A 19,517-nucleotide genomic window follows, 5' to 3' on the forward strand; every position below is an offset into this window, starting at 1 on the left:
ATCTTTGTACCTCCCTATACTCATTACCAGATCCATGATAAACCGAGGGAGGTGGGGCAGAGTCTTAACAAATCAGAAGCCAACAACAGAAGCTACAGTGGACTCCAGCAGTAGTGCACAGTCAGTAACTGCAAGTGAACGAAAGATGACAGCATCATATGGTTAACATCATATAGGAACATTCTGGCCCACATCTGTAAGTAAATGCACTAAGGCCAGAGGATTGTGAGTTCAAGGCCAGCCTGAACCTAGGTGATAAATGCATTCCAAAAGGCAAAACGAAGTTGATCTAAGTAGACTTCAAGTTGTTGTATAAGAAAAAAAATGAGATCTTGCATTATTTTTTTAGGTTTTAACGTACCTGAAGCTGCTAGTAATAATTGACAATGGAAGATCATCAGCAGGGACTTTCCAGACCATCTGCAGGAAGCCTGGTGCAGCACAAAGGCTGACCTCTGATCTCAGCCTCCCGCCCAGTGCAGAGCTCCAGGCCTTCCCTTTCAAACACTGTCACTCAGTTTTGTTACAGTGCTGTTGACTGAACATGGAGCCTCGCACATCCTAAAAAAGTGATCTACACTCAACTCTGCTCCTAGAACCCTGCAGTTGTCCTTCTGATGAAATGACTCAGTATTTGCAAGGCTTGTGACCCAGTGTAGCAATAAGTTCATACTCCTGGAACTCATTACAGATAATAAAAATATGTAGTCTCTCGCATTGTATAAGAGTGAAGCAGACAAAACTTCTGTAGGATTACTTGCACTACATACAAAGTAGAAAGCTATAGTAAATGTTCAGATATTTAAAGAAACACCAAATACTACAAAGAGCAACCAACATGGTTCTATTGAAAACTGTCTTCAACTATGGCATTCAAGGACAGCAATACAATATTTTCTTTACAAAGTGACGATTATAAAAATCTATAAATGCACAAATTCATTTCTAGGCTATTCTTCTCACATAGCCAGGTCATCAAGATACACTTCCTCTCATTCTTTCCTGAGGTATTTCTGCAGTTTAATTTTATTGTACTGCTGGATGCACTGCCTTTGATCATCCTTTCCTAAAATGATTCTTAAAACCTGCAAAATTTTTATTGCATAGAACACTATTCATGACAGAGAGACTGGGAACTGCAAATATGTTGCACTGAAACAAGTCTTACAAATAATTCATTTTAAGAATTTGTTACATACATTTTTTTACAGTTTGTCTCTTCTAAGAAAATTGACCTTAGAGGTAAGAGCTAATTAAATACAATAAAGTATTTTAGGAATGTTAGATATTAGAAAGTCAGATGAATGATACAAAGGAAAAAGCCATAATTCTTGCCGGCTATATATTGTATTGCATTCAAAAGCAACTGTACATGCTGTAATCAGTTCATAGTTAAATATTTCTACTAATCTGTTTTGGGAGAGCAAATGTCTTTCAAGGTTTCAAGTTCCTCTATGAGCTTCTTGTTCTGAACTTCCAGCACTGCAACTCGACTCTCCAGACACTTTACATATTCTTTCTTTCGACGTCGACATTCTTTAGCAGCTTCCCTGGAAAAAGTAGAAGCAGAAGGGCAAACAAAACATATATTGCATGCGATTGACAATAAAGCAAGCTTGGTAATGTAAGTAGAGCTGCATTGCAACCCATGGAATAGTACTCCCAATTCACACCCTAAACCAAACTGGATTCTTAAGCAAGGGGTAAGTGACCCATCTACAAGTCCACACGGCCATTAGGAGGATGCTGCATCGCCTGCCTCGATTAGACTTCACAGTAAACAAGGTCCAAGTCAAACACAGTTACTCTGCTTTATGGCAATAAAGATCTTTGAGGGCCTTGAGTTCCTCAATGAGAGTCTTGTTTTGGTTTTCAAGCACAGCCACACGATTTTCAAGACATTTGACATATTCTTTCTTCTTCCTGCGACACTCCCGGGCAGCTTCCCTGGAACCAACACAAGGCAAATGACTACAAGAACAACCTCCCAGCACAATCCAGAGTGGCTCCATGAACATCTGCCCCCCTTCTCCCCATTCAACAGCCAATTGATCTGAGGACAGGTATACAAAGCCACACAACAACTGAGTAAAACACGAGCCTTGTGTAGAACGACAGAACAACTGAAGAGCACTGGCAGTTTTACCCAAATAGTGTCATAATAAGAATGACCCTCTGTGTTCAATAAACAACCACCAGAGGACCACACACCTAGCTGAAGCTCTCTTAAGACATTTACAGATCCTCACAATCCTCTCAGCTAATTTTTGGATGTCCAAAGATACACATACTCATCACAATGAGAAAATTTCATTTGATGAAAATGATTCTCAGAATCCTATGAAATCTCAAGTGCCAATATTGAACAGCTGTATGCTTCAAGACTAAATCTCAACAATGTATGATCAATCCTGACTTCCAGGGACATTTTTCTGCATAAAAAACACAACATAGATAAATTAGAACAATAAATAAAACACATACATGCCTACGGCAGTACTTGTGAAAATTACAAAATGGAGTAACATGCAGATAATTCAAATTCACAAGTGTCAGAATACCACAATTGAAGTTATGAAAAAGGAAGTTGGCATGGTGGTGCATGTCTGCATAGCTGGCCCTTGGCGATGGAGACAGGAGACTCAGATACACAAAGCCAGGGACTGGAGGGGTTAAGAGCACTGGGTGTTCATCCAGAGGACCTGGAAGATTCAATCCCAAGCATCCACATGATGGCTCACAACTGTCTGTAACTGCAGTTCCAGAGCATCCAATACCTTCTTCTGGTTACAGTGACTACCAGGCACACTAGTGGTGCACAGACATGTATTAAGGTCAAACACTGACACACATTTAAAAAGTAATTTAAAAAATAAAAGGAAGGTCAAGGGCAGCCTCAGCTACTGTATAAGCAGAAGGCTAGTCTAGCATATATTATAGCCTATCGTAAATAAATAACTAACTAGAATGGAAGTTGCTAGCTAAAGGAAAGAGTGCTCCTGTGCTCTTCTCTAACCACTGCATTTAATGCACATTAAACACATTTTACAGAACTTTAAGCAATCCAAGGGAAAAGATAGATCAAGAAGCAACCAAATGACTAAAACCAGTGAAGACAAGTTAATCACTTTCATGCATGATTACAGGAATCGATTTCACTTAACTCCTCTACAGAAGGGGCCCTCTGATAAAGCTTTATTTGGGAATGCTCAGATCTCAGAAACTGTCAGTCATTGCCACTCAACTGAATTTCACAAAGGTAATGTTGCGTGTCTAAATACCATTGCCTCAGTGCTGGTCGGCAACACTAACCCCCCACGGTGACACATGCAATAGACCCAGTCATGGACTGGATTTCTATTTCCTCTATGCAATGCAAGTCAGCGGAAAAGGAATGCTGAAATCCCAGTGGACTGCAGGGAAAGAACAAGCCCCATTTCCTAACCAAGAGTGAGTTCACCAAGGCTGGACAACGAGGTAATGAAAAACTAAAGCAGGTAAAAGAAAAAGGAGACTGACAAGCAGTGGCTGCAGCAATCCAGGGGAACACAGCGAGAGCAACAGCGCATCCAAGCACCCAAATCTGCCAGCTGGAGAATGCAACTCAATTCTCTTTCACCAAGAAGAGAAATTTATTTATAAGTTTCTATGTTTCATCATTAAATAAATATGCTAAATTCTAAGTCTTTCTATACAAACATTAAGTGAAAGTTTAAATACATATAGCAATGTTGTGGGTGGTTAGCTTTTAAACTCTTGCTTACTGAGCTACTTACTGTAAATATCCACACTTCACATCTTACACTGTGTGTGTGAGGTAACCAGAGTCAAAGTGTCCTCGGTACAAAGTGATCACACAAGAGGTTGGTACATTCCTAAGTATTCTCAGCTGTGGAAAACACCTGCTTCTACTATTAATAGCTAGCTCAGTTTGCAGGCCTGAATTTGAGTCCATCCTCAGCATGGGGAGGAAAGGACAAGGGGAACTACAGGAAAAGGATAAAGAACCCAGTGGGCTGTACACCTGTACTGCCAGCACTCAGGAGGTGACGAGAGGCAGGAGGAGCACAAGTCTGAGGTCAGCCTGGGTTACACAGTCAGACAGTCTCAAAGCCAAAGACAAAATAACCAGGCTATAAAGGAATAAAAGTTACTGCTGACCACTATGGTAGGGATATAATTAAGTATCAACATCAGCCAATATATGAGCTCATTCATGCTAACTACAAAATCTGCATCCTCTCCATGAGGTCCAGTCTGAAGCTTTGCACCAAGGTTATTTGAGGTGACCCTGGTGTAAGGACAGAGGAAGGCTGGAAGAAAGAACTGTTAGACAGCATACCCTACTTCTGGCTCCTCTGGCTCTATGACCTTGGTCAGCTTGCCACTTAGCCATTTCCAACACCAGCTCATTACCTGCAGAGTGAGACCTCACTAGAGCTGTGAAACTGAGGAAACTGGAGGAGCAAGCGCTGGAAACGCTAAGCCGAAGCTGAGTCACCAAGAGCCACAGGCTACTGCTTTTCTCCAGTGTAACTCTAGTGCTAAACAATGCTCCTCAAAAGCCCTTAGAGCTAAAGAAACGTAGGTAAAAGCTGCAATAAATGTCTTCTAGAAAAGAATCCTCTGAAGAGACGACTGAGCCAGCTGCACTTGTTGGCCATAGCCATCCTCCCATCTTCCTTCTGACACCGCCTAGAGCAGAAGTAGTCATCCTGTGGTCATGATAGCCAAGTGTACACACTGAAGATGCAGCATCAAGGGGAAGCCTGGGTCCCCGGGATGCCGTGAACTTTTGGTCTGGCAGCACATACCTCTACCCCTGCCATAAAGATCAAAGACCTGACTGGATATTTTAGCCTCTATTTCCCTTAGCTATTTGTAGCCAAAATATATTCTATTAATTATTGATTATATATTTTAAATACAGGTGTGTGCTATCACATGGATTAAGGATTAACAAAGCAGTCATAACACAAGGCAGTCTTGTGGGCTCCACCCATTTAGCCTTTTCTATACATTTGAGAGAGAGCCAGAGCCAGAGAGTGTCATAAGTGTATGGGTACCTGTGAGCGGGTGCTAGATGCCCTGGAGCTGCAGTTACAAGCAGTTTTAAGCAGCTTGATGTGTGTGCTAGGAACCAAACTGGGGTCCTCTGAAGAGCAACAAGCTCTTGCTCTCTGCACTGTCTCCCCAGACACTCTGTCTGGATTTCTGAGACAAACTATTGATAAATGTTTCTATTTTTATGATCCTACTTCTAGTGTACAAACTCCATCCAAAGATCTAGGCAAGCAGTAAGTTTGGTCTTATGGAGTCACACAGTATATCATATTGAATCTTTAAAAAGATTTATGTTTGTTTTTTATAAACTCTTTTGTTGTGTTGGTGGTAGTTGTTTTTGTCACCCTGGTTAGCCTAGAACTCTAATGTGTAGACCAGGCTGGCCTCAAACTCACAGAGATCCATTTGCCTCTCCCTCCCAAGTGCTGGCACGAGAGGTGTGTGTTACCACACCCAGCCCTATTTTTATCTGTATGGTGTTTTGCCAATATTTATGTCTGGGCACCACATGCATGCCTGGTGCCCAGAGAAACCAGAAGAGGACAGCAGCTGCCTGAGAAATGGGGCCAGAGGCAGTTGTAACCCACCATGTGAAGCTGGGAATCAAACCAAGGTCCTCAGCAAGAACAGCAAGTGCGCCATCTCTCCAGTCCTTACTTTAAGGTTGTGTGTGTGTGTGTGTGTGTGTGTGTGTGTGTGTGTAAGTATCTGTATGCAAGCATGCATGGGTGCCTACAGAAGCCAGAAAAGGGGCTGGAGTTACAAGGTACTGTGAGCCAACTGATATGGTTGCTGGAAGCAAAACTCAGGTCACCTACAAGAACACTAGATTCTCTCAACTGCTGACTCATCTTTCTAGCACCCCAACTGTCTTTTAAAGGACCGCAGTGAACACAATCACCTAAGTTGGGCCCCTGTTTATAAAACAGTGAGTTTCAGGGATTCAGCTGCCAAATCTGTAGATTAACTAGTTGGTAACATTGGATAGTCAATGAACACAGTCTGCTTATGCCGCAGACAAGCAAAGCAGTTGAATCTACCTTACTGCTTTCTTACAATAAGAATATAATTTAACACTGAAGAACAGGCAACAAAATATACCAGGAAACTCTTGGACAATTCTGTTCATTTTGAAAATCAAACTAAGTTGTATCATTCTCCATAAAAAGAACTAAAAAATGAATATGCAAGTCACAAAAATAAAATATTGTTTAAGTTTGTTGTATAATATGATATGCTAATGTATGAACAATGACACATATCCATGGAGCAATAGTAAGTGAGAGAAGCAGTGGTAGTCAAGAGGCTGACTCCGGAAGCTGAGGCAGGAGGACAGAGGAGAAGACTGCAAGCACACCTACTATAACACTAACTACCTAGACGGCAGGGGCATGAGTGATTTTTGTTGTTTTGTATTTATACTTCACTAGAATTTGTCAAAAGAGCATGTACTACTTCATAATGGAGTAAAAACAATACAAAATGGCTAAAAGGATAAAATATAAAATGCTTTAACACTTAAATTTATTTTGCTAATAAAGAAGCTAAAAATTCAGGGTCAGAGATGTATCTAGATGTTTACCTAGCATGCCCTAGGTCCTAGGTTCTATCCACAATACTGATTTGGGGAAGGGGTGCTAAAATTTAAATTAAAATAAAATTTAAAAATTTACTTGTCACAGTACTTTTTAGCAAAATATATAAATCAAGCTTTACTTATAACCAAGAATCTAATAATATTGTATTAAAAAATAGCATCTTTTAACAACCGTTACAATATAAAGGAAAGTATCTCCTGCTTATGCAATGACCACAAACTCAGCAGAAGACAAACCAGCCTCACAGGCAGAGCATGAGCACACACAAGAGGCCACAGAACACTGAACCTGAGAAATGGCTTAGCAGAGCACACGGCAGCAGATGGTGCTTCCCACAGTGGGTACTAACGTACTGGCTCTTACCCAGTACTTTACCTGTTTTTCATCAGCCTCAGCTCCCGCTTGCGAGTTGCTTCTTCTGCTAGTTGCTGGGGACTGTGCAGACTTCCTGGTGAGGCAGCCATCACCACTCCTTGTGGCAAAGCAGTAGTAGGAGCCCGGATCTGGTAAGTTGGCATGTCACCTGTGGCAGCTGCAATGAAACAAGGTATTATAAGCTTATATCGCCACTTCACTAGCTAATACAGCACATAAAATTAACCTAGAAATAGTATAGTTTATAGATGTTAGTAGAGATTCTTTGGTAGAAGCAAAAATAATTGTTCTTAGTATTACAGGGGCCTTAAATATCAAGAAATTATCAAATTAGAACAAAGCTACAAATACTTTAGCTTCTTCACATTTTAGAAAATGTCCTAGCACATTTTAGCACTTCTCTCAGGTTAAAGCAGATAGGCTTTCCAATTACAGTTCAGTTAGCTGCATCAGCGGTGTGCTGCTGACTCCAAGGAATTACTCTGTGGGGGCAGGAGTGGAGAGCCTTGTTCTGCAGAGTCTAGTGAGTTCCACAGCAGAAACACTTCCACTATGGCAAGATCAAAGACGCCAATGTGACCTCACTCAGTGGCAAGGTGGGAGGAGATGTTCACAAATGGAAACAACCTGAAGATTACTACAAATAGTGAGCATTTGAGGACTGCCGCTGCCTTTAATGGGACCTATTTTGTGTGTGAATATATATGGACACTGAAAACTGTTCATGACAGCTATTTCACAACCAGTTCACAAAGACCCTAGCATGCCAGGAAAAGGCAGATCTGGTATGTCATCACATATACTCTAAGGAGGACAGAGCCATCCTCTGGATGTTCCAACTAGGACTTCCCTGTGCTTACACCTGAAACAGATATTCAAAGCCTTTCAATTACAAAAAATAAAAAAGGGGGGGGGATAAAAGACTAAGTCGAGGAAAGGGATCTAACTGGCTATAGATTCAGTTAAAGTTAAAGTTCACAGGAAAAATGGAAGAAAAAGAGTAAACTGGCTTCTTGGGGGAAGTCCTAAATTTATTTTCATTACAGTTGCAAACAGTAGACACATGGAAATCTCACCGGATGTGCAAGTTTTAAACATTTAAGAATAAAACAACAGATAAACTAACAACTTAATTAACATCTGCTTATTCTGCTGATCATCTTGTGAGAGGAGATAAGGGCTGAAACAGGAGGCCACAGCCCTCCCCCTTTTCTTTACCCACATACGAGGAAGGAGGTTACAAGTCAATAAATGCTGAAACAATGCCCCAGCACAAACTGCCCAGTGACGAAGGCAGGGCTTACACACCCCTGCACTGTGTCTTGCTGGCAGCCTGAATGCACACCTGCTTCCAGCGGTCTTTGAAACTGCTCATAAACAAGTGTAAAAACAATACTAGAGATGTGCAGAGGGGGTGAGGGGTTTCCTATCACTACCAGATCCTAAATACAGACGCTCTTCTAAAAGACAGGGAGAGAACGGCAGGAAAGGGAGGAGGGAATAGTTTCACTGTACTTTCAATGTATACATTGGGTATTTTCTGAAATATGTGAAACAGGATGTACAAAAGCTGTTAAGGGCATTCTTTTCATTTTTTAAGGGAAGACAGGCAGAGACAGTTCACAGATGCAATGGATATGAGAAACAGTATTTAAAAAACAAACAAAACCCTTTTGTCTGTCTGCAGAAGCCACAGCAGCCCTTGGAGGGCCAGACTTGGGAGCATAGGGACAAGGGTAATCCCAAATGAGGCTTTCTTCAAACCTGTTGGGCAACAGCTTAGCTGCTTTGCCTCTGCACAGGCTGATGTATCAGGTGCATTAGTGCGAGAGAGAAGGGGCGCTTGACTTCACTGTGCTCCGGTATTCATTCTATTCCTTCTAATACAAGTCCAGGATTACAACTCAATAGTTCAATCAACAAGGAGTGTAAATTAGGAGTTAAGATAGATTCCTGTTTCAACCCAATGACCCAATGATATACTTTCACTAAATAATGGATAAATCCTATATATGCAAATGTAATCTTAGTGATGTACACCCAAATGATGGGGGAAAGAGACTTATTTTGAGGGACTCTACATGTCAGAGTTCTTTGAAACAAGTTACAAGAATATGTTTATCTTAGCATCAGTGCCCAACACTATAAATTCAGTGGGAATTTCAAAGAACCATCCTACATTCCCTGGTGACATAATTTTATTCATGCACTATTTATAAAGTCCAACTCCTATTCCCATCTAAGTACTAAGAGTGTCCAAACTATTTTTGCAAGGGCTTTTTAGGCAAACTCCTTCTATATAACTCAGATTAGCATTAAACTTTCAATTTTCTTGCTTCAGTCTGAGTGTTGGGGTTTATAAGCAGGTGCCACCACACCTGACTTTAGAGTTTCATTTTTATTTCTTGAGAAGCCATAGGTCATGTATAGGGGTCAAAAATCATAACTGAAGATAATAAAAAAATATGCTTTGCTGTAATAGTATACTCCAAGTTTATCTCAGGGAGGCAAGAACTTCCAGACAGGTCAGGAATGCTATCTTGGCACTTTACACTCTGGAGCCTAGCATAGGACTTGGTATGCAGGATGCCTAACGAATTTATGTATACCCTACCAAGTCAAGTTTAAACTCCCTGGGATATGGAACAGACATGCTGTCATCTGGAGTATTTAATAAGCTTCTTGCTATGGATGTGGACATCTTATTGCAGCTGTGTCTTTAACACAAAGACACAGTAAATCCCATGAGATGCCACATGCTCATTCAATCTGGCATGTCTTGACAAAAGACATTGTTCTTTCTTGAGGCATGTTATATGTACCAAGCATAGCATCTCAGAGGCAGGGAGTTCTGATGTTTCCAATCATCTAACTCCTGGCATGAAAAACAATTCCTGGAGCTGTCGATTCTGATCATGAACTTCATACCTCGCTTGCCAAGCTCTAACACGGTACAGAAGAAAAAGCACTGGATTTGGGGTCTGGGTTATAGTCCAGCTCTGCCACTTACCAGCCATGTGACTTGGGGCAAGGTCAGTCTCCTCATCTGTAAAATGGGGATACATTATCTCATTTCATACTCACAAGAAACCCCGTAATATATCTCAAAATGTCTAGCTCAGTGCCTGGTACACAGCAGACACTTGATGCATTGGTTCCCTTCCAGTCCCTCCCTTCATGTCTGAAAGACGATGCTCTAAGTTATACTTACACTATGTTTAGCTAAAGGCTTAGAACACCACCAATAACCCTTCCCTTTAGGTGTTCCCCTTCTAAGAAGTCTGTGAACCAAAGCACATGACTCCTAGTCCTTAGAAAAAACAAGTCAGAGACAGAAACAGAGACATAACAAATATCCCAAAATATCACCTATTCTGATAGCTTCCAAAGATAAGCTATTCATCAACACCCCCAAAGGTCTGTCATTTTATTCAATTTCTTATTTATCGAGATACACATTGACTGAATACAAGGGGCTTTGTTGGCTTGCTTTGGTGTTTTCTGCTCCAGCCTCCAGAGTACTGGGATCGAGAACATGAACCACCAAACATATCAAAGTCTCTACTTTTATGTCATTTCACTGTGGAAAGCTCAGGAAATAACAGGGGTAACTTAGCAATCATACTTGTAACTGAGGAAAAGTGGCTTTTCTAAAGCTCAGAAAGCTACCGGCACCTTCCTTGCCCCTCCCCCAGTTTTCTCCCTCTTAAGAAGCACATCAGTGCCCCTAGTTCCCACACCAGGCCTCTCCATGCCTTGTGTCCCACTCTGTCAGAAAATTTCCCTTCCCTTTGCTCCTTTTTCTGTGGAAAATCAAAATCCTACAAAAAAGTGACTAAGCAAGCAGTGAACATTTTCAACCATGTTTCAAGTCCCAAAACATATAGACCATACAGAATTAAGTCATTAAATATTTTCAGTTTAAGGCCAGCAAAACAGTTCAGGATACAAAAGTACTTATCACATAAACCTGACAACCTGAGTTTGATCTCCTGGAACCCAAGATATAATAAGAGAACCACTCCTCAGATCTGTTCTCTGACATCCACATGCAGGCCATGGCATGAGTTACACGTGTTCACGCACACAAACTAGTAATAAATCAGTTTTAAATAAATATTCTCAACTTTTATTTATTTGAGGTATAGTCAACAATTTAAAATTATATATATTCAAGTTGTACAATGATAATTTGATGGATTTATATACAATGTCAAATAATTACCATATTCAACCCAAGTTACACATAAAGAGACTTCTCAGGTTGTTTATTCAGTGAAAGTCAGGAAATTTATGAAAAAGACAGGTAATTATGAAAGCTGAAATTCAAGGTCCTACAGAAAGACAAATAAATGCCCTACTGCCTTATCAGAATAATAGCCTGGGGGAACCCATTACTTAAAGTGGTGCTAGCTTCATTTAGCTGTGTCTAGCATGCTATTATGACCCATGCTACATTAGCTAATTATATATCAGTGTCTGGTAAATGCAAAGGATTGTGAAGACCAGAGCTGCTTCACTGCTGGCCAGCGCTGTAACTCAGAAGAGCACCTGCCGAGTCTGACCCGCATTTCCTCACATCCCTACCACCTACGCAGTAGGACACGCCCTGTGTGGTCTGTGAGCATAAATGTAAAATGCCTCTCCTTTCCCAGTGTTTAGTATGGCTTCCTCCATGTAAGCCTCCAGTGTTTCAACCTCTATTTCCTTCTTCCTGTGTCTACTTTATAATTTGAGTACTTTGATGGCTCCTTCTTTATTTACACTTACTTATAATAAATATCTTACATAGTTTATATATATATATATATATTTACACAAATGTAGAAGTGTTGACATAGTTACTTTATTAGGCAATATATTCAGATAGGTAAATAAGACAGGGAGAAAGTAAAATAACTATCCTAAACATTGTATTAAAACGTATTACCAAGTGGAGACAGCGCAGTAACTATTGTATGAGCTTTAAAGCCTTACTTGAACACAGGCAGGTTATTCTTCTATCTACTTCCAATACAGGTATAAATTGCTTTAATACCAACTTGTAAAGTTAAACTCTAATCAAAACTATCCCCTTATGTCAAATTTTCTTAACAGAAACTGCAAAGGTGGTATGTATTCCCTGTTCTCCAGCATCAAATATTAACACAGTATTTCCCAAATCTGAATATTTGAAAAGTTTGTTTAACAATTCTGAAACCGCTCTTGAATATAACATTGCAATCCAGTGTCTAAGACAGGAAATTAAGCTCCTAACATAATCAATTATGAATAAAACCAAAAAGAAAAAGAAAAACAAATTTAAATTACAGCCAACAAAATCAACAATATCATTCTTTTTGGTTTTTTTGTTTGTTTGTTTGTTTTTGTTTTTCTGACAAAGGGTTTCTCTGTGTAACAACTCCGACCATACTGGAACTCTCTCTGTAGATAAGGCTAGCCTTGAACTCACAGAGATCCACCCGCCTCTGCAGATCCCAGCACCACCCAGCAACAATATCATTTGTGTGATGGATTCCATGATCCTATTAGAGGTGCTACAAATGTATTCTCTGGGACAGTCATTAACATAAGAAGCCTGGTTTAGGTCTGAATCTCAGGCATACACTATAAACCAGGGGTCAGAAAATCAATTGAATGGAACAAGCTAACATTTAAAGCAAAAATAAATAGATAAATTAGAAAGAAATCTGTGTCTTTGTTTACTGTTGGGTAGGAAACCTGTTTTATATAAACCCAGAGTAAGAAAAACATGCCATGTCATGATACAAAACGCTGATTGTGAGCAAAGATTTTCAAGGCACTGATCTAAAAAATGTCCTTGCCTTGACAACCCAGACTAGCCCATAGCCAAGAATCCAGAGGCCTAATGTAGCCTCTGTTACGCTGCTAAAAATGTTCCTAAGTGGGCTGGAGAGATGGCTCAGTGGTTAAGAGCATTGCCTGCTCTTCCAAAGGTCCTGAGTTCAATTCCCGGCAACCACATGGTGGCTCACAACCATCTGTAATGAGGTCTGGTGCCCTCTTCTGGCCTGTAGACATACACACAGACAGAATATTGTATACATAATAAATAAATAAATATTTAAAAAAAAAAAAAAAAAATGTTCCTAAGTCATGTGCAGTTCTCACTCATTAATAATAAAGGATGGAAATTTCATTTATTTCTTTCAATATGGCACTTTTTAAAATGTCACTATTCCTGTGAGAAGTGACAAATTCATGAAAATAATCATTTCCAAACTAAAGTCAGGTCTAAGTTTCAGTATCTTGAATTTTTTTAATTTGAAGCTGTGGCTTTAGTACTGGTAAAACAAACTAGAAGAATAAAATGCTTCAAAGATGATATGTTCATCCTATTAACATAAATGTATATAAATATGTAATCACAAGCAATGGCATTCCTTAATTATTCACTTTAAATATACTCAGTATTTCAATAAGTTTTTGCATTACTATATTCCCTTCTGCTCTGACAAGTCAAGTGGTAAATAGAAATTTAAAGTTTAGTCAAAAGAAAGAAATCAATCAATAATTTTTCTAAAATAAACCAATGCACAAAAAAAAATGTCTTTGGTTTTAAGATTGATGCTGCATAATGTCTGGTTATCTCATCAATCACTCCAAAACTTCTGCAATCTACAGCACGTCTATAGATTTCACAAGGAGTACTGTCTAACAAAACAACAGCTCCTTAAAGACCATCTTATAAACAATTCAGTGCAAGTTGTTCTTGGTCAAGGCAAAAGTCTTTCAATCCAGGATGAGGGCCGAGACCCACTGACTCTAAACAAGCTAAATTGTGAGGAGGCCACATAATCCTCTTCATTCTCAAACTGCAAATTCAAAACTAGGTTACAAATAAATCCAACTGAATAAACAATGTTGCAACCATACAAAGGTCACTGGTAACTCAAGTCTTTCAAAATCACTTATCTCTAACTAAGGAAAGCAAAACCAAGTGAAAAGATTACAAAGCATAAAAACAGAAGAGGCTGAGAAAACAATAAAAGGCAAGCACGTCCCCCACTGGACACTAGAGGGCACTCTGAATCCCAAGTTCCTATAGATCTAGCAAGCACCAAAATCTCGGCCTAAATATAGCCCACTTGTCACCAGGCAGGTGCAGGGACAGCCTCTCAGAAGGCACGACTTTACAACTTAACTTGTAAAGCTTGAGCTGAGCTCATGTAAGCATTACAAGTGTCCTAATGTGTTCCCCATCTTCAAGCAGATACTTACCACAAGAAAAATGCTAAAGTCAGACTTACGAGAAAAGCTCTTTGGTCTGAGGACGTTCCCGCAGCCAGAGGCGGTGGTGAACTAGTTAACAAACTTGCGATCAGTCCGCAGCGCTTGACAAAGCAGAAAGGAACTGACTAAATCACAACATGACTCGGAGCTGACGTCAATGTGCAGCTCATATGGAGTTTAACTTTTCCACTTCCCCGCTGAAACACGATTCCAGGAAATGTAATGACGTCAGCCCTTTGAACTCAATTAGCTGAAGAGCGGACCATTTTTTTAAAGGCAGGAGGAAAAAAATAGCAGGCTGGAAAATGTCCATTCAGAGCACGCTGCTTTCTCCTAGCCGATGTAGAGCTAGCTAGTAATTAGTATCTCAAATGTTTACAACATGGACATTGGATATTTTAAAGTGGTAAGATTGAATTTGCAACAGGTTGCAGATAAAATATTAGTTTATTTCAGTGAGGCAGAACGGCTAGAGTAATGTGCGAAGGGGAAGAGAAAAGCAGGGCGAGAGGGACTCAGATTGCCGCGTTCGTCGTTCGTCAACCGAGCAGTAAAAGCCCCGAGCAAAGAAACAATCGCAGTATAAAGAAACTATCACATTATGATGGCTTAACAAATCAGACTGAACGTGCAGAAGTACACTGAAAGAAACCTCACATGCATAAGCAACTAAGAAACCACACTTTCTAAAACACCTCCAAGTTCCTAAAAACTCCTAAACGCTGTATTATAAGAAGGGGGGAAACCTGCAGAATTAATGTAAACCCTCCTTTGAGTTCTTACCAGTTTCATCTCCAGTTACAGCCATGTTGGGTTTTTGCATACAGAGTGGTCTTGTTGGCCGTAGCACAGTTCAAAATAAAGTGTTCCAAACTAGCAAGCATGTGTAAGATAAGTAGGAGTACTGACATCACGGTGACGTCACCAGCCTATCACTGCCATCAATTTGCTTTGTCACACAGCAGCTCACTGAAACCAAAGCCCTGTAAAAATTCTTCCTGTAATAAACCATCCGAAAGCTCTTGTTTCTCATTTTTTACATAAAAAATCTTTTCAGATGGGCTCTGGCAAAAATAAAATGGGTTGTAGCTCATGGAGCTGCTGACACAGGAAGAAATGAGCCCCATCTGTTTCTCAGAACTCAAAGAAGAAATCATTTCTGGGACTAAACAAAACAAAACAAAAACAACAACAAACCTGTGAGTCAATATAAAAAAAAAACTGTGCTTCACAATCACTTCTAACCTTCCCAAGCTGGAGGTCTCCTCCACTCAGTTCCACTTCTGCTGGCCACCACACCATGAAATCCAGCTATTCCCAGAGGGACCTGGACCATGCTCATTTCCCCTCGAGTGTGTAAAGGCTGATAACTGAGAAGCTCACTATGCCCGCACAGCAAGTGGGGTGCAACATCTTCCTTAACTGCCAGATTCATGTGAACTTGCTGACCCATAAAAGTAGAATTTTGTGATTTAGTTTAATTCCTTGAAGTTTTGTGATTTTTAAAATTCATAACTAAAATTACCACTTATAATTTTTAAATTTTGTTTGGATCACTTGGTGAGACTTCAGTAGATAAAAATCTGGACCATTATTGAAACTTTAACAATACCAAGGTCAGACACAAAGCTGGCACATATTCTAAGGTATACCATGCCTACGTTCTGAAATACTTTTTCATCTTTACTGAAAGCAAAGCAAGCAAACAAAATAAAAATATGACATGTTGTTTCACAAGACCTTCTTTTTTGTGTTATCCAGTGGGTTATAAAAATCCATTCTCCTGGGGCTAAAGAAGATGGCTCAGCAGTTAAGAGTACTGGTTGCTCTTGCAGAGAACCCAGGTTCAATTCCCAACATCCACATGGCATCTCACAATTGTCTGTTCTCCAGCTCCAGGGGATCTGACACCCTCATACAGACATACATACAGGCAAAACACCAATGCAAATAAAAATAAATGAATCTTTAAAAACTTTTAAAAATATGAAGTAAAATAAACCTTTGGGGGAAAATCATTTCTGTATGATTAAAGCTTACCTGGACTTTCTATTAATGATGTGTATGTGTCATAAATGGTCAATAATTTCTTTTCTTCGAGACAGGGTATCACTGTGTAACCCTGGCTAGCCTGGAACTCAGAGATCCACCTGCCTCTGCTCCTATGTGCTGGATTAAAGGTGTGCGCCACCACATCTGATGCAATAATTTCTTTTGAATGCTGTATTTTTACTTTCTTCAAGTAAGCTCACTGCACCAAAGTCAAGGACTGTATGTTTATGTGTATATGAGCGGACCTGGGGCTCAGATCATCCATATTTCTAATGGTTTTCTAGAGCTCTTGCAATGAGATTGGAATTAGGACTGATGATTAAAGACTGATGGAGAATCAGCACAAATGCCAGTCTCAACAGGGCTTCACCAAGGACTCTTTCCCATCCAGGTACACCTAAGGCTCTGGGGTTTAAAATAATATTAATAATTCTTAATTCAATTTCAGAGTTCACATTTATTTTTATCTCAATATTTCCTTAAACTTTCACATTGACAGTCAATAAATATTACTGGAAAAATTGAGAGACTAGCCCATGATCTAACTCACTTGGTAAAGGCTTGTGCTACCAAGGCTGACAGCCAGAGTTTAATCCCCAGGACCTACCTGGTGAAAGGGGAGAACTAATTCCTGCAAGCTGTCCTCTGACATGTATGTGGTGTGCCCCCCCCCACAAAAATAGTCATTTTTAAGGAGGGGAGATGGGTCATTTCTAAGTTGATTATTGCTATTAATAAAGTTTTAATATAGCCCCTACACTAAACTATTGAACAGACTATATAACAACATTTTTAGAGACAGAGACCTTTATTTTCTTTTTTTTCTCCTTTTTTGACCAGGGCCTCCCTTTGTGGTCTTCAGAGAGATCATCCCAAGTGCTGGGATTACAGGCATGAGCCACCACAGCACTGCTATTTGGAAAATGTACACATTTATCACGACAGAGATCTTGCTCATAGATATGAAAGGCTGTAACATAAACAGAACTTACCATTGAGTCAGGACACAGTGCAGGTCATCCATTGCCTAAGAGGTGCAACAGGAACTGTGGGGTTGCCTAGGCCAGACTAGGAAAGTCAGGGAAGTCTTCCTGGAGGAAGTACTATGTAAGATGAAACCTGAGTAACATACAGAAGCTAAGGGACAGGTCCTGTCAGGACAAGAAGATATGAAGGCTGTAGAGAGGAAAAAGGCCTGTCAGAGGAAATGAAAGAAACAGGATTACATGTCAACAGAGGGGATGAAGAGAAGGCCTGTGAAGGAACAAGGACTATGTAAGAGGAAGTAGTAGGCTACACTATGGAGTCTGACTTTGTCTAGCACGTAACAAGTGTTCACTGATATTCTGAGTGTAGTCTGGCACCACGCTACAAGGCAATGAGAGTGCAATCCCTCATTCCTATGTTAAGATTCTACCCCCAATGCAAGAGTACTGGGAGTAGTTTTACTCTCAAAACATCCCTTCCCTTCCTCTAGGAGGAAGATGAGGCTCAGAAGACTCACAAAGAAAAGTCTCCCAAAAGCTCCAGAAACTGCAAGATAGATGGTTCTATAAAGCAGTATCGGTTGCTGGCAGAGGAGATTCCATGGGTAAGGAGCATGAGGCCATTGCCTATGTCGGGACAAGCGTTTCTGCGATGCAGTCTTTTCCACCATGTAAGGAGACAGATGACAGCTGTGTGTGAATCAGGAAGCAGGTACTCCAGAGACACTTATTCTTAGGCTTCCCAGTCCCCAGAACCATAAAAATGCAAATGTGAGTTATGAAAGCATTCCAGTCCATGGTATTTTATCTCATTTGGAATAGATTAAGGGAATGTTTAGGGGGAATTTGGGGACAGACCATTTTAACCTGCAGAAGCAGAAGAGTATGCTATCAAAGCAGACATGGAGATGACATCTCACTTTTTAAAAAGAGTATTAATGGCTCCCAGTACCAGTAAAAGGTGATGACAAGGATCTGAATTCCCCCATAATGAGCCAGGAAAAGAGCCTCTGCCCCAGGCGTATTGAAAAGTGGTCCTAAAGCTATCAGCCCCAAGAAGGCTCTGTTGTGGTAATCCAGACCACAGGGACAGCTGCCTGAGGAGGATGATGACAGTAGTGGGTGAAAGAAATGAAAACCTTTCGACTTAGCTATTAGGAAGACTCTCTAAAGGAGCTTTGGATAGAGAGGGGCAGGAAGAGTGAAGAGTACCTCCTGGATTTCTAACTCGAAACAACAGAAACCGAGGAAGCAAGAGGAGAGGTTGGAAAGTTGCTTAGTCAGTAAAGTGCTTCCCACACAGGCTGTGGTCCCCGGCGCTCACATAAAAGCCAGGCCGGGTACATGCCTGCAATCCCAGTGGTCAGGAGGCAGAAACCTACCCACACAAGCTGTGGTCCCCAGCGCTCACATAAAAGCCAGGCCGGGTACATGCCTGCAATCCCAGTGGTCAGGAGGCAGAAACCTACCCAGACACAGATGTGTATCATGTATGCCCCCACACAAAAGGTAGAAAATAAAATAGGTTTGAAACTTGTGGAAGAAAATGATTTTTAACCCCCAAAGCATAAAAAACATGTATATTATGTAAAGTATGAAAAAGTCTCAAAACATTTTATTGTGTCAATTTTGCATATTTTTCCATGTAAAAAAGGTAACATGAGAATGAAGGACTATTGTTTATTCATTTAGACAAACAAAGTTCAGGAACATAGGAAAAATTTAATGAATGGCAAGAAAAACATTAGTATGTAAATACTGTTTTTACCCATAAAATACCACTTTTATTCTTCTAGGGGGATGATCTTTGTTTTGTGGTTTGGTCTGGGGAGGGTGCAGGGTGTCATGATAGAACCCTGGCTGATTGGGAACTCATGTGTAGTCTAAGTGGGCTTAAAATTCAGAGTAGCCCGGGTGACATAGCATACCTTTAATCCCAGGAGGCAGAGGCAGGCGGATTTCTGTGAATTCGAGGTACAGAGCTAGTTCCAGAACAGCCAGGGCTGTTACACAGAGAAACCCTGTCTCGAAAAACAAAAAACAAAACAAACAAAAAACTCAGAGTAAGCCTCTTGCCTTCGCCTCCCCCTCCCAGGTACTGGGATTACCACCATGCACAGTCCCACACAGCTTCAGTCTTTCCTCTTTTAAGGATAGGCTCATTTGTTGGTCTGCATGTGTTTCTATG

General features: G+C 40.4%; 1 protein-coding gene across 11 annotated transcripts in view; it reads right to left on the bottom strand.

Moving 5' to 3' along the window:
- Window positions 1-821: 821 nt before the first annotated feature.
- Crem (cAMP responsive element modulator) overlaps window positions 822-19,517 on the bottom strand; it is a 72,456-nt gene continuing 53,760 nt past the window's right edge. Inside the window, exons 1-4 of one of the 11 annotated variants that reach the window (XM_041641532.1) lie at window positions 15,075-15,140; window positions 10,048-10,083; window positions 7,038-7,194; window positions 822-1,550 (exon numbers count right to left, since the gene is read on the bottom strand). In XM_041641532.1, the coding sequence (XP_041497466.1) occupies window positions 1,406-1,550; window positions 7,038-7,194; window positions 10,048-10,083; window positions 15,075-15,114 (378 nt within the window). In that variant the 5' untranslated portion in view covers window positions 15,115-15,140 and the 3' untranslated portion in view covers window positions 822-1,405. Of the gene's footprint in view, window positions 1,948-7,037; window positions 7,195-10,047; window positions 10,084-14,279; window positions 14,474-15,074; window positions 15,161-19,517 lie in introns of those variants that run through there. The other 10 variants (XM_041641531.1, XM_041641537.1, XM_041641536.1 and 7 more) reach the window with 10 other exon arrangements.

Source organism: Microtus oregoni, unplaced genomic scaffold (assembly GCF_018167655.1).
Source record: "Microtus oregoni isolate MIOR12 unplaced genomic scaffold, Mior012 000070F_ref0000104, whole genome shotgun sequence".
Lineage (NCBI taxonomy): Eukaryota > Metazoa > Chordata > Mammalia > Rodentia > Cricetidae > Microtus > Microtus oregoni.